At 46.4% G+C, this 24,680-nt stretch overlaps 1 protein-coding gene across 5 annotated transcripts in view; it reads left to right on the forward strand.

The window, feature by feature from the left end:
* Positions 1–24,680, forward strand: part of ASTN1 (astrotactin 1) — a 299,391-nt gene that overhangs the window by 207,173 nt on the left and 67,538 nt on the right. For 4 of the 5 annotated variants that reach the window (XM_053909243.1, XM_053909244.1, XM_053909245.1 and 1 more), the window contains 6 exons: positions 2,892–3,029; positions 3,539–3,689; positions 12,088–12,254; positions 15,204–15,398; positions 16,775–16,902; positions 24,027–24,131. In XM_053909243.1, coding sequence (XP_053765218.1) covers positions 2,892–3,029; positions 3,539–3,689; positions 12,088–12,254; positions 15,204–15,398; positions 16,775–16,902; positions 24,027–24,131 — 884 coding nt within the window. The remainder of the gene's footprint in view (positions 1–2,891; positions 3,030–3,538; positions 3,690–12,087; positions 12,255–15,203; positions 15,399–16,774; positions 16,903–24,026; positions 24,132–24,680) is intronic. The other variant, XM_053909246.1, reaches the window with a different exon arrangement.

Raw genomic sequence — 24,680 nt, forward strand, 5'->3', positions numbered from 1 at the left:
GTAAAGTGTAGCCAAATGGCCAATCTGAGAAGACTGTATTGAGGGTAAATGGAGCAGCATACAGAGCACCTGCTGTGTTGAGAGTTCTCAACTGAGGTTAGTCTCAGCCACATCTGACTTTGCTTCCTCTTACAGGGTTTCACCTCGGCCCTACCAGACATCGAAGATTACACTGTTTTTCTTGTTAATGTGGTACAGTGTTATGTCTCAGAAACTACTGTGCCCTTTGGAGGTTCCTCACAATATGAAACCCAGATCCATCTTGACCACTAAATCCATTCAGACCCAGAGGTTGACCCACATCCTGCTCTAAGTAAAGGATGATCTTCGCCATCACTTCTCCCTTAAGTTTGACAATGGAGATTATATCTATCCCGGAGCCTATGCAAACTAGGGAACATAACTGAATCTCATTATTGAACAGTCAGTAAATATTTATGGAGTGACCTCCTTGGGCCAAAACTTGGTGGTGGACAGTGCAGATACAAAGATGGCAAAGAAACCTCCCCTGCCACGCAAGAGAGCACGTTCTTCTGAGTGGTGATAGACATGAGAAGGTGGCCATGAGTCACCATCTCTGGGGGCAGCCAGGGACCATGTGTGTGTGCACAGAGGAGTGTCCTTTGTTTCAGCCTGAGGTTGAGCATGAAGATCCTGGAGGGCCTTCTGGAAGGGGTGGGGATTTTAACTTAGTCTTAACATGGCTGGAATGCAGCAAAGAGAGGGAAGCAAATTCCGAAAGGATTCTTAAGAGCAAAGCAAAGGGTGAGGAAATTAAGGCGACTTTAGAGACGACAGTCCGATTGCAGGGTAGAAGCACAAAATGTGAGGCGGGGGTTGGGGAAAGAAGCGGCTGAAGAAGGGGGTGAGGATGACACTGTTGCAGATGTAAACTTTGCTCTGTGGGTCCAGGGTGCTGTTGAACAGTTTCAGTTGGGGAAAGAGGTGGCTTGCTTTTCCCTCTGAATTGTTGCTGAATGCAGAGGAGGAGGGGAACACTGAGACAGAGGGACGTGGAACTCTCTCTTCCAAAAGAAAAATTAACCGTCAGAAATATGCTAGAACTGCCAACTGTTTCCGAAAATCTGTTTCATAAATTATAAGCTACAGGTCCCAGATTTGTTGCTCTGCATCAGTGCAAACTTGTAATTTTATAACCAAAATAGAAAACAAAAATTCACCTCTGTGTCCAAATCAACAAATAAACTGCTTCCTCCCTGGTACCATTCACACTGGTGTATGTTCTCACTGAAACAATAGCTTACTTATAATATTAGTGGTGTCCTCACCCCCGCCTGCCTGTTGTAATATTACCCTCAAGAATGTCCATTCTGAAATGCCATGTCAGTGCAACACCTTGCATGTTGTTGCCTTCGAACCCACTCCACCTCTGAATCTCAAATTCCGGGCACTTAGGGGCAATCATTTGCCCTAATCGGCTCCTTAATCTTGCCAGATGAGAGAGAGAGAGAGAGAGAGAGAGAGAGAGACAGAGAGAGAGAGAGAGAGAGAGAGAGAGAGAGAGAGAAGGGGCTGGCATGCCTTCCATTTTGCCAGCTGCTTCACAGAAGAATGAAGTGGCAAGTGTCTTCTTCTGTCCCCTACTAACTGGCCTCCCTCATCTGGTGCAGACCCCTCCCTGCATCCCTGCACAGACCCAGGCCCATCCCACTTGCTCAGTGGTTTTGCCTTTCCCCTGGGCACCCGCCTTCTCTTCTGTCAGCTGTTCCAACACCCAGGGCTGCCTGTCCGTTAGGGAGTGGGTGAAAATCACGCGAGCCTGGGTCAGTGGGCATTCTCCGCGGCCAGCATTCCAGAGGACTGCATTTCTCATAAAAGATCGCAAGCCATCCGTCTCGTTTCCTAGCATCATCTCAAGCAACCCCAGGGAGTGGAGAAGGGAGCATGTGGGTTAAGGGAGACGGATGAGCAGGATTCTGAAGCGGTGCTCTGTGACCAGTGTGCTGATCAAGCCAGGGCTGGGTTCTGTTTAATTGTATGCATTCTTCAATTGCTCCTTCCTCCACATTAAGTTGGAAGGGGCCGCCAGACTGCCACAGCCTTGTGATATCCCACCCACACTGGCTTTTATCCCATAGACTATTTTTGACTGTGAACACAGGGTATTTGAATGCCTTTGAAATAAAATGAATGAATAAATAAACAAATAATCTTTCACGGTTTTCTTAAGCTCTCCCTTGAAATGCTGATTGATTCTTCTATTCCTTTCAGCCCTTGTTATAAGAATTAAAAAAACAAAAAACAAAAAACAAAAAACTCCTCTGTCTCCTGAGGGTTACTGCCATTAGCTGAGGATGTGGGTAGGAGTGTGGCGAACACATCCAGGCTTGCCCCGTTCTCCTTCTTCTCTTCTCCCTTGGGCTGCTGCCTTCCCTCATTTCTGTGTGCACCACACAACCTGAAAAGAGGGAGCTTCCGTCTTCCTTTCCCTTGGAGGCTTCCTTGAGGCACAAGAAGAGAAGCCGTCGCTACCACTGTGGGTGTGCAATCTGAGGGCTGGGGACGGTGGGAGGCCAGCCTGTCTCTTCAATTAAAATGCTTCCAATTATATCTGACATAGGGTTGAGGAAGCCCAGCTTTACATCTGAAGGAAACTGGAATTCGATTTCTTAGGGCTTGATAAAAACCACTTCAAACAGCTGGTGAGTGGACGCCATAATCCGTTCCCCCAACTGGCTGGACATGTGCACAGGCGTAGGCCTCTCTGCCTCTCTGGGACTCCGTCATCTTATCCATGGCATGGCGGCCAGCTCCCTTTCCTGAAGAGGCGGCGAGGGCCGAGAAGGAAGCCCCTGACAGCAAAAGGCCAGGTCCCCTGGCGGGGTGGTTACTCCCCAGCTGTAACCCCCTGGTGTTGGGTGTCCCTGCAGATTCACCTACACCCTTGGGGAGGGCATGTGGTTGCCCCTCAGCAAGAGTTTTGTGATCCCACCGGCTGAACTGGCCATCAACCCTTCGGCAAAGTGTAAGACGGACATGACAGTGATGGAGGACGCTGTGGAGGTCAGGTGAGTCCGGGCCCAGGGTGCTGGGGCCACATTTGGCTTGGGGCGCTGAGTGAGGAACTACCTGCCAGTGCCAGGAGCTAGGAAAGGAGTCACAACGAGCCGAAAGGAGAAGTTGGCAGGCTGCCTTCAGATTCCCTGTACGCAGTGCCAGGATCTACTCTATCTGGGTCAATATTGCACACCCCAAGGCTCATGCTCTGGGAGAGGACATAAAATTAGAGTTTGTAAGCACTTCCCACATCCCCTAAGGACTGACAGGCAATAAAATGTTAATTTCCTTGCCCAAGTTTAGACCTCCTTCTTTGACCAGGCATTACAGCCTTGGCTCATTTCCCAGATATGGAGAATGTCCATAATTTGTTAGTTCAAGGCTCAGAATGTGGCTGATCTTTAATTTTCGTGAGAGTGAGACGTGCTGCGGGTGACTAGAGAGGAACTTGGAAGGTGATGCTACTTGATGTACCTGGAGTTGCCTTGACTCCTCGCCCTCCCCCTGTGTCTCCCCACAGAGAGGAGCTGATGACCTCGTCCTCCTTTGACAGCCTGGAGGTTCTCTTAGATTCCTTTGGGCCAGTGCGCGACTGCAGCAAGGATAACGGGGGCTGCAGCAAGAACTTCCGCTGCATCTCAGACCGCAAGCTGGACTCCACTGGTTGTGTGGTACGTCTGCCCCATCAGGCTTGTGATTCCAGTGGGTTGGGGGGCGCCCAGGATAACACATAATGCAGATATGCGGACGCAAATACACTGTGAATGAAAGACCAGGTGCCTGGCTGGCCCAGTAGGTGGAATGTGTGACTCTTAATCTCGGGCTCTTGAGTTTGAGTTCCACGTTGGGTGTAGAGATTACTTAAAAATAAAATCTTTAAAAAAGAAGAAAGAGAAGGTTGGGGGACCCGGGCGACTCAGTCGTTTAAGCATTTGACTCTTAATTTCAGCTCGGGGCATGATCTCACGGTTCGTGAGTTCGAGACGTGCGTCGGGCTCCAGGCTGACAGCGCGGAGCCTGTCGGGGATTCTCTCTCCATCTCCCTCTGCCCCTCCCCTGCTCACTCGCTCTCTGTCTCTCTATCTCAAAATACATAAATAAACTTTTAAAAGTACTTTTAAAAAAGAGAGAAGGTCAAAATGATCCCTCCCTAGTTGTCAACCACTGTCTAGTCTAAATTGCGAATTTTCTCTTGACAGAGATGAGAAGCTAATCACTAGTCAATCAAGAATTTATAGAGCACCTACTGTGTGCACTATAACTATCCTAGTGAAATTTCATGGATCACATAGCAGGATTCTTTGTTTCTATTCTTACAATCTAACTGGTGAGGGCTACCCCCAAACAATTTGAGAATTAATTAGCTGCTTAACACTATGACATTGACTCTAATAGCAAATAGACTGTATTGACCATAATAGGAAATTCTACCTTTGTCTAGGGTCAGATCACATTGGCTGTAATAGGAGATTTTAGGAGAAACCTACCTAGGACCAGAATGATGAAAGAAGTAAGTTGCGCCAGGTACGGTAGGAAAAGTAAAAATATGTCCCCTTTGCCACCATAGCAATGAACTCTACTTCACCGAAGGTGGTTTTCTGCTTTGTTATCGGCTATGGAGACTTTGGCTACATGTAAATATGCGATGCCAGGACCTAAATAGGCCATTTGGTCGAGAGCGGACTAAGATAGCTCTTGCACTGTGGATAAAGAGTGACTGAACCATGCAGGTAAATGGAGGCAGGAGCGGATGAAGCCATCAGCTGCCCGAGCCTTTATATTGGCATTTTCATGCTCAGCAGCACTGTTTTCTGTTACCAGCCCTCCTTTCTTTTAAGGGCAGAATGATGCAATCCTCACAGAGAGGAGAGGACAAAGAAGGAAGACAGACAGGAAAGCCAGATGTAAAGTGGGCATAAAGGAGAGGGAGAGATGGTTTGTTGAGACACATAGTTCTGTTGTGTTTCTGGGGCAGGGCCAGGAGCCTTCAGCTGAGGGAGAATACGGTGCCTCGTCTTGCTTCCCAATCTGACAGCTGTGTTTCAGGAAAGGGACCCAGAGCAGGGGCAAGCTGTGAGGAAGCTGGGCCGAATCCCTCTTTCACACACCCCTTCCCTGTCTCTGAGCACCTGCTTGGTCCCGGGAACTGTGCTCCATCAAAGACGGATATGTGCCTGGGATCCAGGGTGGGACTCTCTCAGCCCTAAGGCCTCCCAGGACTTTCACAGATCAGGCAGCAGCTGACAGGAGCCCAATTCATCTGAGGAGGGAAAGAAAGGGAAGAAAAGAAAAGGGAGAGAGCTGAGGGGCAGATAGGCGGAGACCTGGCCGGTCCATCAAAGGAAGGGAAAGCAAAACAGGACCACCGGGCAAGGACAAAGAGAAGCGCTCTGCGGGTTCTGTCTTCCAGAGGCAGCTGTGGGGAGGGGGGGGGGTAAGTTGGTGTCCCACAGGGCTCCCCTCCCTTTGGCTGGTCCGCTTTCAGACGTCTTAAGCAATGAGCTTCCCAACTGGGTCCCTTGGGAGACAATTTCACTGTCTGATGGAGCTCCCAGCCGAGCCACATTTTTCCCTACCGTTCAACCTGCATTTCTTCATTCAGATTTCAACCTTTCGTTCCTTGCCACTCTCTCAGGTCCCTCTGAGTCCTCAAACACTGTGTGCACGTGCACGAATACCTTCCCCCCGACCCCTGGCAGTCCCAGCTGAATCGGAGCGCGCTCACACCTTCGTACACTTACACATGATATGCTCTCCACCTCTCTGCCCCTTTCCTGAGCCCCGAACGGTTGCCTGTCAAGTGCCTTCTGTTGGTGATCCTAGCCCCTTTTACTTGGCACGTAGCCTTGCTGGTGTATTTTTGTACTTTTAACACTGTAATCTGTGAGACGAAGCTAGCAGGAATAGTTCTGATGAATATGCATTTGCAATAAGGCCGCGCTGCGTTTTAGAGTTGGAGCCGCGGCAGAAAGTCACGCAATTATACCAGTGCTTGGGATTAGCATAATACTTTGAAGTCACTGGTCCACGTGGCTGTTGGGGCTGGGTGACTGGCAGGCCATCCAACGGACTGTTTTTCCTTGGCCATCACGCGCGTGATCCCTGAGACAGGAGGACTGGAGGGTGAGGGCCGATGTGCCGCGTCTCGACCCTTGTGATCCGGCTGAGACTTACAGTGAGCTGAGCCAGACGTCAGCACTGTGCGAGAGCTCTGATGTTGATAGCAGAGCCTTCCAGAGTCGTCTGGAGGTGTGGGCCAGGGCCAGGGGCCTTTGGGCGGCACCAGAGTGCCGTTTGGGTGAACTGGGGTGCCGTTCTCCTCTCCACGTCAACCCTGACATTCAGTACTCTGGGTGCCCAACCGAAAGCCTTCTCAGGAGAGGCATGTTTTTGTGGAAGGAGAAAGAGGTGAGGAACTCCGAACACACTGGCCCTGAAGGAACCTGGGAAAGGGGCAGGGATGTGGGACAAGAGGAGGCACCTGTGTATTTTCCCGATTGGATGCAAGCCAGACAGGTGGGGCTGGTGCACATGGGCTGCTCAATCTTCATTCTTTCTAGGAAGGCAGGACACGTTTCTCGGTTACGCATGGACTCCCACAGGGTTAATTGCTACCCAGTTAATTGCCCTATTGTTTATGTTGTCTCTGAGGACAGGAAACAAATGCCCGTGAAAGGCACAGACCTGTGGAAGCCACGGTCTCTCAGTCCCCAACCAGAACACTCTCCCAAAGCGGGGATTGTTGAACCTTTGGGAAGGTTCCCGGAGCAGAGGTCAGCCACCCGCTGCTGATAACTTGGGTCTTACTTCTACCCGTTGTCCTTACTGTGCCGAGGTGGGAGCTGTAGTGCCTCCCTGGAAAGCACCAGAGCGGGGGCTCTGTGTCCTGTGAAGTTCCCTAAGGTCCTGCGAAGTGACTCTATTGGTGTCCTATTGTTGCTGTAACAAAGGACCACAGGTTTAGTGGCTTAAAACAGTCCTCATCTATTATCTTACAGCTCTCTAGGTGAGAATCCAACAGGAGTCTCATGGGGCTAAAATCAGTTATCTGCAGGGCTGCATTCTTTTCTGGAGGCTCCAGGGGAGAATCCATTGCCTTGGCTTTTCTAGCTTCTAGAGTCTGCCCTCCGGTTTTGGTTCCTGGTCCCCTTCTTGTATCTTTAAAGCCAGCTACGTTGCATTTTTTCTGGCCATTCTTCTGTAGCACCTGCTCTCTGATCTTCGGCTTCTCTCATCCGCTTTTAAGGGCTCCTGTGATGACGTTGGGTCTACCTGGATAATCCAGGATAATCTCCCCCTCTCAACTTGACCTGCAAAGCGCCTTCTGTCATGTAAGGGGACGCGTTCACAGGCTCCGGAGGTTATATTGCTGACACTCTTGGGGGCCACAGGAGGGAGATGGCAGTGGGATTGGGGCAGACGTGGTGGGCAGGATGCTGGTCCCCATTCCCAGCTTGAGCCAGGCCATCCTTCTTCTCATCCAGCCTACCTGTTGAGTTTTAAGTTAAAACACTTAGAAGGTTTGAAAATTATTTCCAGTGCTCTAAAATAACAGAAAGCCCATGCTCTACTGCCCCTTCCTCATCTCCACACTCTTCCTGAAAGTGGCCAAAAAATGCCTCTGCTTTGTACACTATCCGTGTGCACTTAGGTAAGCAGACCGTGGCCTTGGAAGGCAAGGGGTCAGCTGTCCCGCATTCCCGTGTAATGAACACATGACCTTGCCTGCCAGAGCATTATGCTCTAATGAGCTTTGAATTACCCAGTGACCCTGCCGCCCTTCTGTCCACATGCTGCCCACAGTGGTTTCCCACCAAATGTGTCATTTCACCTCTGCTGGAGCACAGATGTGCAGAGACCATTACAGATGACCATATCTCTTTCTCTCCGTAGGACAGTAAGCAGAAGCCTATGCCTCAGAGGCTTTCAGAGAAATGGGGGCAGGAAGCTGAAACATAAATTTAATTCCACCAAACTTTCCCCTTGGGAGAAGTCCTGCATGGCTTGGGTTGGCATGTCAGAGCCCATCGAAAAGTCAGGGAAATCATTATTTGTAAAAGGAAGATCAGCATGTAGTAAAGGGGAGCTTGTTTGGAGTAGACATTATGGTTGGATATCTTATGAATCATCCAGGTAAGGCAAGGCAGGTTCACCTGCGGGAAAGTGTTCCTCTTCTCCCAGGGGCCCCGAACATGCTCACGTGTCCATGACTCCTATTCATCGGCTAACAGCATCTGCCTCATAATCTGGAACAGAAGGGTGTATGTCTTGGGCCTAGTGAGATTTGACTAGACTCATAAGTAATTAATCAACCAAAAATCATTGGGAGAAAAAGAGGGAAGAGACAGTGAAGAAAAGAAGTTGAATGGGGGGGGGGGATCATTTTAATCTCATTAGCAAATGATGCCTTAGACCAGTAATAAGTCAAGAAGCCATGAGCATCTCATGAAAGATGATTAACCTTGTGTAGTTTAGGGGTCGCTAAAATATGAGCTCATTTATTAGACCTTCTTGATGGGGGAGGGTTGTTGCCATAATAAACGGAGTTTTCTTTTTAAGCCCCTCGTTTCTAAAGGCTCTGGGACTGCTAAATGTAAACTAATATGAGAGGAGTTAATACATGACTTTGGGGCTCCATCCTGAGCAAACAGTGCTCTTTTAAGGAGTAAGTGGAGAGTTTGTGCACAAGCCAGGAGGTGAGAATGGCCAACACTTGCCAAGAGAAAATACCAGCTCCTCCTGGAGGCAAGATTTCTCTCCTGACAACTGGGCTGTGGCTGCAAATACTTCTAAGAAGAAGGCATGGTTTGGAGCCAGTAGTTTTTTTTTTGTATTGAGATTCAGATTTTGAGGAGTCTAGAATGTGACCACAACAGTACAAGGAACATGTGGGCAAAAACAAAAACAAACGTCAACCGTGGGAAACTTGATTGATCGGGCCTGTTGGAGAATGGGTGTTCTGGTTCCACCAGGGTTGAGAAGAAAACTGTATTTTCGGTTTCGGCCTTCTTTTTCCTGGAAATCTTTCAAGAATATTTTTCCCTGAACTGCAGACCAAGTGAGTTACAGTGCAGTGAAGATAATTGCATCTTTTTCAGTGATTGAGGAGCTTGTCTTGCCTTCAGGGTCATCCCTCTGGACGTTTTGAGTGTTTTTGCCTTATAAATATTTGTACCCATAATGTGTGTGTGTGTGTGTGTGTGTGTGTGTGTGTGTGTGTAAAGGAGAAGGGTGAGTGAGAGACACAGAGAGAAATAGAAATAAAAAGAATATTAGGCTAAACCTACAAATCCATAATTGATCCCAGAATGTACTCTGGGAGTTGCTCAAAACAATCAAACAAACAACAAGTCTACCAGATTGCTTTACCTGTTGATGTATTGAATTGACTTTATTTCATTAGGGATTCCAATGAGTCCACGTTTTCTCACACCTGAGAAGCAGCACAGCAGAGTAGAAGAGACAGACTTGAGCTTTGAGGTCAAATAGATCTAGTTCCAAAATCTGATTCTGCCATTTTCCACCTCTGTGACCTGAAACAAGGTACTACTTAATCTTTCTGAGTCTTAAGTTTGCTCATCTGTAAAGTGAGGTGAGAAAAAGTCTGTGTTGTTGTGATTGAAGATAATATATATTGATTGTCCTGCACACGGAATTGCTTAACTCCCAATGGCTGTTATTGTTATTTTCGCTTTGCTTATAAGAACAACAAACGCAATGCAACTGGGACAAGGCAGCTAACCATCTTCTCTCCAGATCTCCCGAGAGACTGTAAATATCAGGTGGTCCAACTTGGCACAGCAGTGGGCATCCAGACATCAGGGCCAGGCAAGTTGTGGATATGCCAGGCTTTGGAATTCTGGAACAAAGCCTGCTTGGGTTTCCTTTGGTGAAGTCTTCGTCAGAAATCACGCTTAATGGAAAAAAGCAGGTGGAAAAAAAAGCGGGTGGTTGGGAAGGTGGGAGTCCTAGCTGGTGAGCTCGCCGATACAAGGGTGGAAACCACACGTGGGAACGACTGGCTTTGTCTCTACTTTGATGGCTTTTCTTAAGCTTCACAGAAGGGAGAAAAGAAAAAGGACTCCTAGCAACCAGGGCAGCCCATTTAATTCCAGTCGAACTTCCACATCCATGCGGGGCAGCCTCACAGTGGTGAAGCCAGCTCCCTTCTGGTGGCACATCTGCCCTAACAGCTGGATGGCCAAGGAGGTGGATGGGTGGGGGTGCTAACAAAACATGGGGTGCCATCCTCAGCTGCCTCATTTGCTTGTTTACCATCATCTGGAACATCTGGGTCTGCACCGCATGGGGCAGCCCTTGGAAGTGGCTTTGAATGCCCTCACCTTCCAGCACTCCAGCTGGCTTCGTGGGGAGGAAGGGGATGGGCCAGCCTGGTAGCCCGGTGGGCCGGCCGAGGGGCCATTTGTTTGGGAAATTGCAGAATTAATGTCAGCAAACAGTGTGCATCCTGCTGTGATCTTGCAGGGAGGGGAGGCGGGTTTTCCCAGGCCCACCTGCGGCAGCCCCAGGCTCCTAGGCCAGAGTGCTTGGCAGTCGAGAGAAAGAAGCAGCCAGGCAAGCAGGGCAGGAGGAGGGTAGGAGGGTTGACGCTGTTCCACCAGGTTTTGAACGTTTCCCAGTTTGGTCTTGGAGGAGCGTGTTCGTTAGTTGATAGTGTGTGTAGCACGGTCATTAAAAGCAGATCATCTCTAGACAGACCCCCAGCTCGGCCCCACACTAGTGGCTTGGCCCTGAGCAGGTTACTAACCCCTCTTCCGGCCATAGCGCAAATGTGCCGAATCTATTGAACAGACAGAAGAAGCAGGAAGGTGAAACACATTCATTGACTTTTTTTGATGGGCCCCAGTGCCGTTAATTGGCAATGTTAATGGTTTCCGCATGGATTAAATGAGGACCCTCCTATAGGGTGCTGTGAGACGAAATACCCAGAGCACCACCGTAATGCCCAGCTCCTAGTAAGTGCTCAGTAAACAGTGACTACGGTGCGAGAGACGGATCGCTGTGGAAGCTAATGATGGGGCGGCCGAGTCGCGGACCCCCATACTCAGCCTGCCAGGTTTTAGGTGTGGTCCTGCCTGATCGGCAGCGGGACTTTAGGAAAGTTAAGTTTTCTGTGCTGCGGCTTCTTCGCCTGTCCCATGGGACCGATCATGCTCCGTACTTCAAGGGGATGTGTCGAGAGCTGAATGAGTAAGACCGATGAGTTAGACCCGGCCTGGTGTGTGAGAGGGCTCCCCCTGCTCACCAAGCCCCTTTGTCTTGCCCAGATTCTGGCTGACATCTCTGCCTGGATTATCTTTGCTGGCACTCCTGGGGAATTTACTGAGGACGTAGCCGTGCAGAGAACCTAATCGTTGCACAATAAGAGCATCCAGGACACTGGGACAAAGCCCAGACCCAAGCGCAGCACCTGTGGGTGTTCATGTAGCAGAAGCCCTTGTGTCGCATCCTCCGCAGGCGTCCTTGAGGCAGGAGGGTTGTGGGTCCGGCCACTCCCTCCAGGAGAGCAGTCAAATCTCCCTCCAGGGTCACGGAGAAAGTCCACTTCCTCCTTCCAGCTGGAAGTCCTGGCTTTGCCCGTTCTCTCCAACACCGTCGTCTATCTGGTTGGCAACATGTTTGCATGTTAAAAAAAAAAAAGTCCTATTAATACTAAGTGCAGACAGTAGCACTCCCTCCCCTTAGTCCAACTAGTCCAAAGAAGTCTCTGCTGTTGCTGTTCAGTTCTGCCCCACCGCTGCCACCCAGTTGGGAGGCCAGCACACCTCACTCTTGTCTTGCTGTGACGTCCCCTTCTAGCCCGTGTAGAGGAACTGGCTTTAATGCAAATGTGTGTGATCTGTGCCCAGAGAAAAGAAGCAAGATGTCAAAAAGGTCGCTTGCTTTTAATGGGAGTCCAGCACGGTGGGAAATTTGTGCATTACTTGCCAATGTTAATGGTTTCAAGGCTGAGTGCTAAGAATAGGCATGAGTGGTTACACTCTGGTTCCCCGAGAACTCAGTCCCCTGATTCACCTCCCTGCGTGGATGTTTTTTTGACTGTTCCAGTGCCCGTCCGGACTGAGCCCCATGAAGGACAGCTCTGGCTGCTACGACCGCCACATTGGGGTGGACTGCTCAGATGGCTTCAATGGTGGCTGTGAGCAGCTGTGTCTCCAGCAGATGGCGCCCTTCCCAGATGACCCCACCTTGTACAACATCCTCATGTTCTGTGGGTGAGTCGAGCCGCCCGTGAGGCTGGGATGCGGGATGGTCAGTGTTAAAGCCAGGAAAGTAAATCTAAATGAACCGGTCACCCTAGGCCAGCCCTTAGGCTCTGAAGAAAGAGCCTGCAGGACCGGAAGAGCAACACTTTAAAAGTCAAGAGTTGAAAGGACCCTCAGGGAAAGTCTAGTCCCATCCCCGTGGGAGAGGAAGCTGACCGCAGTCATTGCCAGCATACCCCAGAATTTTCCAAACTGTTCTGCGCAACTATGTTAACTGTGTTTTGTGACACAAGGGTTTCATGGCCCAAAAGCTTGGGAAAGATTGTGTAAAACGAATTAATTCTCAGAGAAGGGGAGGGGGAAGTCGTTGGAGGAGTGGAAACATGATTAAACTGCCCCCAAAGCCCCAGCGTTTTATGCAGCCACCCTCCCCCTGACCTGGTCGTTCCTCGGTGCAGTCAAAGAGCCCTCATTTCATTTGTTCCCAGGATAAATGTGTGAGGGAACAGGGCAGGCAGCGCCACCCCATTTTACAGAGGAGAAAACCAATGCACCGTGAGGTTAAGATGCTCCTCAAGACTGGGAGTTGGTAAGCGGGAAGATCAGGATTAGAATCCAGGCTCTCTCTCTCTCTCTCTCTAATTCTGTGGTTCCCTCAAAATTTACATTTATACCACTGACTAGAATTATATTTAAAGACCATTGCATGTTATATTTATAAAGTAAATAACCATTTGGCCCATTCTTGTACACTCATGGTTTGCTTGTCTGTCCTTTCCTCCGCTTTCCTTCCTCCTTCCCTTCTCTCTCTCCCCACTCCTTCCCTTCCCTCCCTCCTCTCCCCCTCCCCACCCCTGTCTCCCCCGCTGTCAGGGAGGGTGCATGCTTTATGCCACACACCATGCCAGCTCCCAGGCAGCACAGATGAATGACATATGGTTCTTGCCCTCAAGGATCTCATAATCTAAGAGTCTTGCAATGAAAATCAATGTTTATAATAATAAAGCTATGCTAGCTTGTCGCTAAAAGCCAGTGCCTGCTGAATAATCATGACAGGATTATTGGGTGGAGTGCTAATGTTATTTTATTGTATTTCATTGTATTTTGTTTCTTTTGAATTGATAGTTTTTACCTTCAGTTTCTTGTAAAATTCCCTTCTGTAAGTGGCAACTTGTTCTAAATTGCAACGTCTCTATAATGTCGTGGGGTACGGCTGGCCCGCTTCAATTAATAGAGATACTTTCATAAATTATTTAGTAAACATACATATGGGCATCTGGTCTGTGCAGAGAACCTAGTTAAGTGTTAGATACAGGAGAGACCGCAGGATAGGTGACTGGCCTCTGCCCTCAAAGGAGTTTACAGTGGGACACATGTATGAACACCAAGAAGGAGGGGCGAGTGGGGCAGTGCGGAAGGGGGAGCTGTCAGGACACTTAGGAGGGACTGAGAGGGGATCGGCTGGCTTCACGGTTCTTTCCAGAAACAGTGAGTTATGGTTCCAGGAAGGAGCCACTTCAGTGTCTTGTCCCAGACGTAGGCTGGAGCCGTAGAATCTCTTTCTGATCTCAGTCAGAATTTGGTACGTGTGTGAATTTAGCACTCTCCAAGCCCCTGTATATGGCCTGCCAAAAGAGTTCCAAGGCTTCACACTTTTGTGTAAAGACTAAATCACAGGCACTTAAAGAGCTATAGTTCATACCGGTTAACACAAATCTGTAAATGACAAATGCGGAATATGAACCATTAAAGTTGCGGTAACACGGACCTCATTCGTCCCTCTGCTGATGATAGCGATAGCAGGATTTGATGAGTATTTGCTGTTTGCTGGGACACTGTAAGTTCTTTAAGTTCGTTGTCTCACTTGATCTTCTCAACAGCTCTGCAAAGCAGCCTTTCCCCCTCCTTTTACAGATGTAGAAACTGAAGCTCAGAGAGTTTAATCGACTCACCCAAGGTCACCCAGTAAAGGGCACCGTCATCGCTTCTCACCACTTAACACTGTGATTATTTGTTCCTCCATATAGAAGAGAGGTCTTTATCTTGTTACGAAAATTACCATAGATAGTGATAAATGATGTGTTTTCATGTCACGAACATCTATAAATTCTAAATCTGGTATATTTTAAGGAGAAACCCACATTAAATTAATCTGCTTTTTAAATGACGGGTTTATCAAAGTAGTCCTTGAACTAACAAATTACATTTTTCTCAGTATAACTACAAATAAGGTCCCATTAATGACTGCTGGGTCACTGAGCCATATTTACCAACATCAGTACTGCTCTTCCGTTAGAGTAACTGTACATGCTTAATGGGGAGGGACGCCAAGGAGGTGTTCACACAGCGTGCCCTAGCGTCTATTTAGTTCAGGAAGGCTACTCGGAATGGAGGGGGGGTTTAACATGGGACGATCTTGTGTTTGGATACATTCACCCAGAACACAGTCGGAAGATGATCGATCTTTCTAATTTCCTAGTTGACTTGTCACAGGACCAGATGAGAAGGTTATTAATTTCTTAAGCCTAGTGTCATTCCTTTTGCTGCCTAATTACCCTCCAAACAAATGCAGGGTCTGGCCACACTGATGGTTCTGGAGAAAGGTTCTAGAATATCTCAGATTTCAATGTGGTAACCCGCTTACAAGCTTATGGCCAGTGACTCTTCCCCTGATCTGTTTGGGAGAGGATATACTTAGAGAAGGAAGCATTCCGAAGCTCTGAAAGCACTTGTCTGCAGAGGAAAGGTGAGAGTTTCTGTATGATCACATAATGGAAGGAGACTCGGTTTGTAGGCTTAAGAACCTGAGTTCTAACGGGGCCAAAATGAACCTGGGAGACTCATAATCTTTACCACCCAGCACTCTCCCAGAGGTGTTTCTTCCCAATCTGTTGGGTTGAGTTGACTGCGTATCTCATTGATGGAACAGTTTTTATCTTGAGTTTTCCACCACGGTAGGTGCATCGAGGATTACAAGCTTGGTGTGGATGGACGCTCTTGCCAGCTCATCACGGAGACCTGCCCAGAGGGCGGTGACTGTGGGGAAAGCAGGGAGCTTCCCATGAACCAGACCCTCTTTGGGGAAATGTTCTTTGGTTACAACAACCATTCCAAGGAAGTTGCTGCTGGGCAAGTGCTGAAAGGAACATTCAGGTGATTCTCATGTCTATAGAACTGATTATTCGGCGCCATTGGTGGGTCTTCTTCCTTGAAGAGCTTTAAAGTCAGCATAAAGCTTTGTATCTTAGAGCAAGGGGAACGGCATCCTAAAAGGACAGGTTGTGTTCTCTCCCATGGTCTTCTCCTCTTTCCAGAATCTGGGAACCGTGCTTCCTCAGGGTGAAAAAAAAGTGTTAAATAAATTTCTGTCTTGCCCAGGCAGGGACTGCAGATTTCCCATGGGAGCCACCAGGGAATCCTCATGTTCTGATTGGCTCTGAGTGGAAGAATCAGTGTGTGAGTCAGTCTAGAATAGTAGTCCTCAAGTATGGCCCAAGGATCCTGAGGGTCCCTGAGATCCTTTCAGGAGCTATACAAGGTCCTGCCTCTCCGAACTACAGAGAGAGAGAGAATGGATTTTCCTCATTCACTTCAACCCTAACAGTACATTACAGTAAGTTGCATGCGGAGGAGAGAAGCCAGCTGCAAAAGAAATTTGCAAAAAATATAAACTAATGCCACTCCCCTCATCATTTTTCACAATATGTTCATTTTTAGATGGATTAATACATATTACAAAAATTTCTCTTTCAATTTCTAATATGGTAAATATTGACAGATAAAATCCAAATAAACAAAAGCTATGTGGGGCCTTCATTTACTTTTAAAACTACAAAGGGGTCCTGAGAGCAAAATATTTGAAGACATTGATTTAGAATACTTCTTGGAGATTCTCCATTTGACCCCTGTTCCTAGTCTGTCTTAGGCTGTTAGAATACATCTTCCTCAGAGCCCATGCTTCCCAGGAGACAATGATGATGATGAAGGGGAGGTGGAGGAGGAGAATGTTATAATATGGACCAGTAATCGGTAACATCCTAGGCCTGGACCCTTATGAGCAAACCAAGAGTAAATACCCAAGCCAGTTCTTGGAATCAGTTGCTTTTTCTGTTACAGACAGTAGACTTTTCCCCTTTTAGGCTGGGACTTCATTTGCCAATGGCAAGCAGTGAGATGTCATAACTAATCTTGCGGTGGCTGGAATCTTCTCTGTAGTCTGGAAATAAGACTGTGTATGCCCAGATCGTGGGGAGTGTGGATCAGGAGGTAGGGTCTGGGATGGGAGGAAGGGAAGAATGTTCTCTATCTTCTGAATAACCTTTTCAGCTGATTTATGTCTCATCTGTTCTGGCCCTCACCCTACCTCTCACACCCTGTCTTATTCCAGGCATGTCCAGCAAGTGGGGTTCAGGAGGAGGGAAGCCTTTTGGTCTAGGAAGAATTTTTTTTTGTAGGTTGAGATCTAGATTGCCCACCAAGAAGTGGGATTCACCTTAACACTCAGAAATGACCATCTATTCTATTTCCAGGCAAAACAACTTTGCTCGGGGTTTAGACCAGCAACTGCCAGATGGTCTTGTGGTGGCCACTGTTCCCCTAGAGAATCAGTGCCTGGAGGAAATCTCGGAGCCCACCCCTGACCCCGACTTCCTGACTGGTGAGTATGTCCTGCCCCACTCAACTGGCAAAAAGCAGGCAGCTCCTGATGGTTTCATAAAATCAAGACTCTTGACCTCACTTATTTTGGTTTTGAAACCAGCCAGGGCACCTGGGTGGCCCAGTTGGTTGAGCGTCTGACTTCAGCTCAGGTCATGATCTCGTGTCCTGTGAGCTCGAGCCCCGCATCGGGCTCTGTGCTGGTGGCTCAAAGCCTGGACCCTGCTTCGGATTCTTTGTCTCCCTCTCTCTGCCCCTCCCCTGCTTGCACTCTGTCTCTGTCTCTCAGAAATAAAAAAAAAAATGTTTAAAAAAAATTAAAAAAAGAGAAACTAGTGAGTAATTTCCATAATAAACAATAAGAACTTAATCCTGAAACACTGGTAGGATTATTTGTCAGTAAAATTGCCAATGTTTTTACATAATCATCTGCAAAATGGTAGTGTTAGTACTTTTCCCTGCGAGTCTCATTGGGTTGCTTTGAAAACAAATGGCATAGCACATATGTAATGGTTTAGAGGTCTCGGTGGATTCGAGAAAGTGAAGTCAGAGAGAAGGTGGCTGGCTACCATAGCCTAGGATATCTGTCACTGGGGCCTCTGGGTTCCCTGGCAGGTACTTATGGACCAGCACGAGGGAGGAGAAAATGGTAGAGTTTTGTTGTCGAATGACCCTGGCTTTGAGTCACAGCTCTTTCTTTCTAGCTGTGTGATTTGAGGCAGTGCAGTCTCTGGGGGGCTCACGGGCCTCATCCTAAGTTGGGGATGATGGCCCTCAATGCTGTTTTGAGCCCGCTGGCATTCTTCCCCTGGGCTCGTTATGGAACTAAAGTATGGGTTGATTGGAAGAGGCAGGAACCTCAGGGAATGCTCCTCCATTTTGGGCCTCTGGAGACCTACCCTGTTAACACATCCTGGACTGAAGAAGACACTTCAAAAGTCCAGTGGACCCCTAAGGGATGGCCGACCAGGAACTCAGCATCACTTGCTATAAAGCTGGATGTGAGCTCAGTTACACTGCTGCTGTGCTCAAGTCTCCATTATTCTTCTCGCTTCCTCGTTCTGTGTCTCCCCCATCCAATACCTTTCTCTCCTTTTTCTTCCCTCTTCTGAAGAATGGATTGTGCTGAGGGCAAACCTTTTCAAGATATCAAGTTCATGACCTTATGGTCCAAACTTTATTTTAGACCTGAACCAGATTAGAAGTAGGTCTGTCTGAGGGAGCATTGCGTAGCAATTAATAACGTAGGCTCTGGAGCCTGACAGCTGGGCTCAACCCTTCCCTGGCTGTGTGATCTCGGACAAGTTACCTACCTTCTCTGTGCCTCGATATTTTTACCTGTGAAAATGAATAGAAAAATGTCTTCCCTATGGAATGGATACAAGGAGTAAATAAATTCATATTTGTAAAGTGGGTAGAATATTCCTGGTGCTCCGTGTCTAGTGGTAGGCAGTCCGGTTTTCTCATTTCCGTGTCACTTGCTGAGCAATACTTCCCATGTGTGTGTGTAAAATGCCCGGAAAGAGAGGGGTACAATGACACACAGAAACAGGACAGGTTCCACACCAAAGAAACCTGTCTCCTGTTTAAAGGTCCACCGAGACTTCATGCGTAGTAGTTTATTGTGGAGGTGAGGGGACTTTGCTTCAGTCGCTAGGCTGGGAGGACAGAGAGGAGTCCTGGATACCACCTGAGGCATTTTTGGAGGAGTGAGGAGAGATCTGAAAAATATCAGAAGAGCACGTTCGACTCTACGTCTGTGGAAATGAGGAACAAATCCAAGCCCAGTCCTCATCCACAACAGAAACTTCTTTCCCTTCTGTACCCTTGGGCCTCTCCTAGTCTGGCATAGTGGACATAAAAGGAGTAGAAGGATGTCTATATAGATCATTTACACTTGTCATGGCCTTGAGAGAGTGAAGTCTAACATTTGTTGCACAAAGGTTCAATCTTGCTTTTTTAAAAGCCCAGAATGACTAGAAGAATTCAAGAGACGTTTGACCAAATGTCTCCTATATTAACTTTCTAGTTCTGGTAACATTTTAATCGTATCTTTCCTGAGAGTCACATAGAGAATATCATATCATGTTGCCCTAGGTGCTATTATAGGTTATAATGCCCATAAACCTACAAGCTTAGAAGATTTTAGAGCTAAAGTGATCTTCAGAAGCTTCAATATCAGCATTTACAAGCATGGTGGTGTTTTTTCATGAAAAACCAGTGCTCTACTATAAATAGGTTCTTCCTTGAAATATTGTTTAGAAAGACTATATAGTATCTACCTCTCAGCAATTTGCAACTCCTTAGCATAGAGAGAGCAAGTCCCAAGAAGCCCTGTAGCAATGAAATCCCTTCTGCCTCACTTAACCCAGCAATTCCCAAACCTGTTTAACTAGAGAACGTTTTACACCTAATAGCCATTTCCATCTTTCAGAATATTGGTTGGAAGAACATACTGGAAAATAATTGATTTTTGTGCTTTATCTTGCTGAATGCTTCCCTCTTCATCACGGAACACATGGGTGGCTCAGTCAGTTCAGCATCCAGCTTCAGCTCAGGTCATGATCTGACGGCTCATGAGTTTGAGCTCTGCATCGGGCTCTGTGCTGATAGCTCAGAGCCTGGAACCTGCTTCAGGTTCTGTGTCTCCTTCTCTCTCTCTGCCCCTCCCCTGCTCATGCTCTGTTTCTCTCTCTCTCTCTCTTTCAAAAATAAATAAAGCAAACATTTAAAAAAGTAAAAAAAATAAGAGTTGAGAACCCTGAGCTTTGCCAGCCTTTTTTGTGTTGTAAGTTGTGTGGAAATAAATGAAGAGCAGCCAAATTAAAACAGGTGAAGGCTGTTTATTCAGAGCTTGCTATAGCAAGAGACTTAGCCACTGTCACTTGCATTTTGGCCAAGACTAAAGGGCTGACAGAGGAGTAGGAAAGCTGCAGAGGAAAGAAGGGAGGGCCTCGGATGTGCCCAGGTTAGACGCTTTTGGCATGAGGGTGGGCCAACTACCTGGGAGTGAGGCATTCCAGGTAGATGTTTAGGGGCACGTAGGTCAGACCTAAATTGGGAGCAACAGCAAAGATAGGAATGCTGTCAGGTATCAGTCAAGTCCTGGTCATGTTGGGCCACTTTTTACAGGGCTTATTGTTTGGCTTCCTGGACTGGTTGACAGAGATAGTGGTCTGACTTCTAGAAGTCTGATTTATAGACAGTAGACTAGCTTCTTGGGGTGCTTACTGTAGATAATAGTTTGGTTTCCTGAGCTTTTTGCTGCAGATTAGGGGTCGGAGTTCTATTTTTATATATGGTCTGGCCAATGCCTGTCTGTATTTTGAGTCTCTCAGTTGAGAAAAAGAAGAAACCAGAGGCAGACCAAGGAGGGAGAGGAGGCTGCTGGTTACATTTATGGGCCAGTGGGTGCCATAATTATTAAACCTGCGTAAAGATTTAGAGCTCTGATCTTTTTGGAACTTCTTCGGGTTCATCTGAAGGAAACAGACTTTTAAAACTTCTGGGCAGAATACATTTCCCTGACATTTCAAATAAAATAACAGGAGAAACCAATCTTCCTTCCTTCCTTGTTTCTTCCCTCCCTCCCTCCCTTCCTCCTTCCCTTCCTTCCTTCCTTCTTTCCTCCCTCCCTTCCTTCCTTCCTCCCTCCCTTCCTTCCTTCCTCCCTCCCTCCCTTCCTTCCTTCCTTGTTTCTTCCTTCCATCTTTTCTTCATTTCTTTATTTCTTTCTTGATTGTGCATAAATCAATTCAGTCATTCCTTTTTTCAAGCATAGATAGGGGAAAGTATGTTCTTTCTAAAGAAAACATAGTCAGATATTTTGTTTGAAAAAAAGAGTCATTGAGAGATGTGTCCCAAATAATAAAAATAAAAATAAAATAAAATAACATAACATAACATAACATAACATAACATAAAATAAAATAAAATAAAATAAAATAAAATAAAATAAAATAAAATAAAAAACTAGAACTGACTGCATGTCAAGGGCACACTGAGAAAGAATCCTATGACCCGGCTAGAAAGCATATACTTTAAAATACCCCTTTCTTCCTAACTAATGGACATATTATCCACATGCAGGCACAAAATAACACCTCCCAAGCACTGACAGTTCCGTAACTGTCTCCTGATCATGGTGGAGCCGAAATGCACTCAGTAGGATTGTTGTTCAGCAGCTAAGTGACAGCTAAGTGACAGTGAACTTGGCTCATCCTGAGTGAATACGGGACACTGTTACCCCTTCCTAACCCCTGACATCCCTGCTGTAATTTTCTTTCCTCTGTTGTTCTGAACTAAAGCCTAGGAATTTATAATAAAAGCATCTATAAAGAAATGTCAAGCTTATACAATTAGGGGTGATGAGGCAGAAGACAACATTATAGAAGCCGTGTGTGGTATAATACTTTATCTTATCCCAACATACCTTTATACCCGTAACTTTACTGGGTTCTGGCAGCTCACCTGTAAAGCAGGTGAGGTGAATACCATTATCGCCACTTTTCAGATAGGAGAGTGGAAACCTAGGATTTGCCCAGCCCAAAGTCACACAGCTGGTTGGAATCTCAGGATTGAAAAGGAAGCAATAGATCGCCTCTGCTAAGCCTCTGCCTTTACAGATGAAACCTCCAGCAACCAAAAGATCCCCCAGCTAGGTCGCCAGAGAGGAACTCAGCCAGGGGCCCCTCTAGCAACATGGCCAGTGTTAGAACTGCTTTTCCTGCCTGTTCCTTTTCCCATCAGGAAGCAGCTCCATTAAAGAGAATGTTTTCCAATATACTGAAAAGGCCTCATTGATTGGACTTGCTCACTTTTTTATTAATAGTCTTTTTGAAATAACCACAAGCTAGTGAGCTGACGTGACTAGAGAACGTGCGTTACGTACAATAGTTCTACAAAGAGGGCACGTTTTGTGCTCTACCGAAATGTGCCTTTGAGGTATGTGACCGGGATGTTAATCCTGTAAAGTTACAATTTCATTTATATGCCTTTAAAATTAACATAAGGGGGTGGTGCTCGAGTGACTCTGTCGGTTAAGCGTCCAGCTCTTGGTTTCAGTTCAGGTCATGATCTCACGGCTTCGTGGGTTCGAGCCCCGCAATGGAGCCTGCTCGAGACAGCAATGGGGCCTGCTTGAGATTCTCTCTCTCCTTCGTTCTCTGCCCCTCCCCTGCTCATGCTGTCTCTAACTCTCTCAAAATAAATAAATAAACTTTAAAAACTAAAAATAAAATTAACATAAAGGTTAAAAGCCAAAGTATGACTGTTGTCACCAAGCTTAATGCCCTGAAAGAAGAACATTTGAAAGAAAAAAAAAGTACGGAAGACCTTCTTTTAGTTTCAAGTAACTTATCTTTGATGGCCTGACATGAAATTTAAGCGATTGATTCATTAAGTGCCCCTTCTGACCTTTTTTTCTTTTTGTCTCACCAATAATTATTCTTGTATGAGTCACACAGAAATGGAAATTTGGTAGTCACTCAGCTAATTTGACCAGAGTTGACAAGCAGCTAATTAATCCCACCCCCTCTTCATCCAGTTTATGTATTAAATTAGTTGATTTCGCCTCACGGAATCACTGCGTATGTGTTATCGCCATTACATTTATACACATTATATTAAAACACACTATCTAAATTTTCTATACATATTGCCATTATATTTATGTACATATATGTATACGCATATGTGGTACGCATATACCATATGTATATGTACACATATGTATGTGTACATCATGTAATATGCGTATACGCATATACATATATGTACATAAATGTATATGTACATTATGTACATATGTATATGCATATACATATATGTACATATATGTAAATATGTACATATATGTACATAAATGTATATGTACATATATGTATATGCACATATCACATACGCATATACATATATATTTATTCCTATAACTTACACACACAGCAAATATTAGGCATAGAAATGAAGCTAAAATTGGTTTTCTAAACTTAGCAAGGTGTTTTTTTTTTAATTTCTTACAGCATAATTATTTTGTTTCTGTAGAGTTTTATATTTATCATAATGACTGGAATTCAAATAGGGTGCCCCTCCTTCTCCAAGGTGCTCAAGCAAGAATAGCCTGTTTTATCTTCTCTAAGCACCTACAAGGATGTGCTTATTGAGAATGACTTTGGACAAGTGCCTTGGCTTCTCAGAGCCTCAGTTCTCCCATTGGTAAAAAGGGAGACCACAAATAAAGTGTCTGTCATACTGTCTGGCACATAGATGGCACTCAATACAGGGCCACCCTGCCCCTTAATGACTTAGTCACGCTGACCCTGTCCCTCCTGGTGAAGAAGAAATAAGCATTATCAGCTTCAGAGTAATTAAAACTTAAATACTGAACACAAATCAGTTAAATGGGACAGAAAAATCAATGTTATCAGGTACGTGAGCTGAGTCAATTACTGCAGCTATTAAAGAGAGTGAAAATCTGGTGTGTTACAGTAAGCCTAGCATTTCATATAAATTTACTCAGGGAATATTGTAGTAGAATGGTTAAGAACAGGGGCACCTGGGTGGCTCAGTCGGTTGGGCATCGGACGTCGGCTCAGGTCATGATCTCACAGTTCATGAGTTCGAGCCCTGCGTCGGGCTCTGTGCTGACACCTTGGACCCTGGAGCCTGCTTCGGATCCTGTGTCTCCCCTTCTCTCTCTGACCCTCCCCCACTCATACTCTGCGTTTCTCATTCTCTCTCAAAAATAAACATTAAAAAAAAAAAAAAAGAACGGTTAAGAGCACCACCCTGCCTCAGAGACATCTGGATCTCCACCCTGGCTCTAGCTGGTGGCTTAGGGCCCTTATGCAGACACCCTCTCTGAGCTTCAGTTTCTGCATTTATAAAACGCAGATAATAACACCTGTCTGGTGACAATCAAGTGACTTTATACATGCAGAGTGCTTAGCAAAATGTCTGCCACAGAGTAAGGGTTCAGAAAATGATAGCTGTTGTCACTGTGATTCCAGAAATTCTCTCCATCAAAGAATGCTTTCTCATTCTCTCACAATGACACCTGCTAACCTAGTAGACTTGGGACCTGTGAATCAATTGCACACACTGAGCCCGCGTCTCCTCTACCCCTAGGGATGGTGAACTTCAGTGAGGTGTCTGGATACCCTGTGCTGCAGCACTGGAAGGTCCGGTCTGTGATGTACCACATCAAACTCAACCAAGTGGCCGTCTCTCAGGGTGAGCACCGCAGCAAGCCGTCCGTCCCACTGGCTCCTGGGGCTTAGAATTCTTTCCAAGGGCACAAGCCTTTTATCCCATTGTTGAAGAAGCAGTCTAAAATGTAGCCACTTCAGCGAGATACATAACCTATTCACTCAGATTCACCCTTAAGGACAAGCCCCTGGAATCAGATCCTTGTCTAAGTATAGATTAAATTATTGCACATTTTATCATGGACCGAAGAAGAGATGGGAAGGGCAAGGCGGGAACCGCTGAAGATAAACACCTACTTTATCATTCTTCCTGGGGTCACACAGTGTAGAGAGAGGATGTGCAAAAGCAGACTTTGTAGAAATTGACAGAATAAAACCGTCCACATGCAAAGAGCATGACTTAGAGTTTTCAGACAATGAAAGAAATAAGGGCAAAGGAGCAAGAAAGAGGAGGATGTGGGAGAGGGGATAGAAAACAGCTTTTATGGTCACGAAATACTAGCAGGTGAGCAAAAGACAGACAGATGATAGATAACAGAGAGAGCTAGCTAATAAGTTAAGGAGTAGTGAATTC

Source organism: Panthera pardus, unplaced genomic scaffold, assembly GCF_024362965.1.
Source record: "Panthera pardus isolate Hobbes unplaced genomic scaffold, ASM2436296v1 HiC_scaffold_21, whole genome shotgun sequence".
Classification (NCBI taxonomy): Eukaryota; Metazoa; Chordata; class Mammalia; order Carnivora; family Felidae; genus Panthera; species Panthera pardus.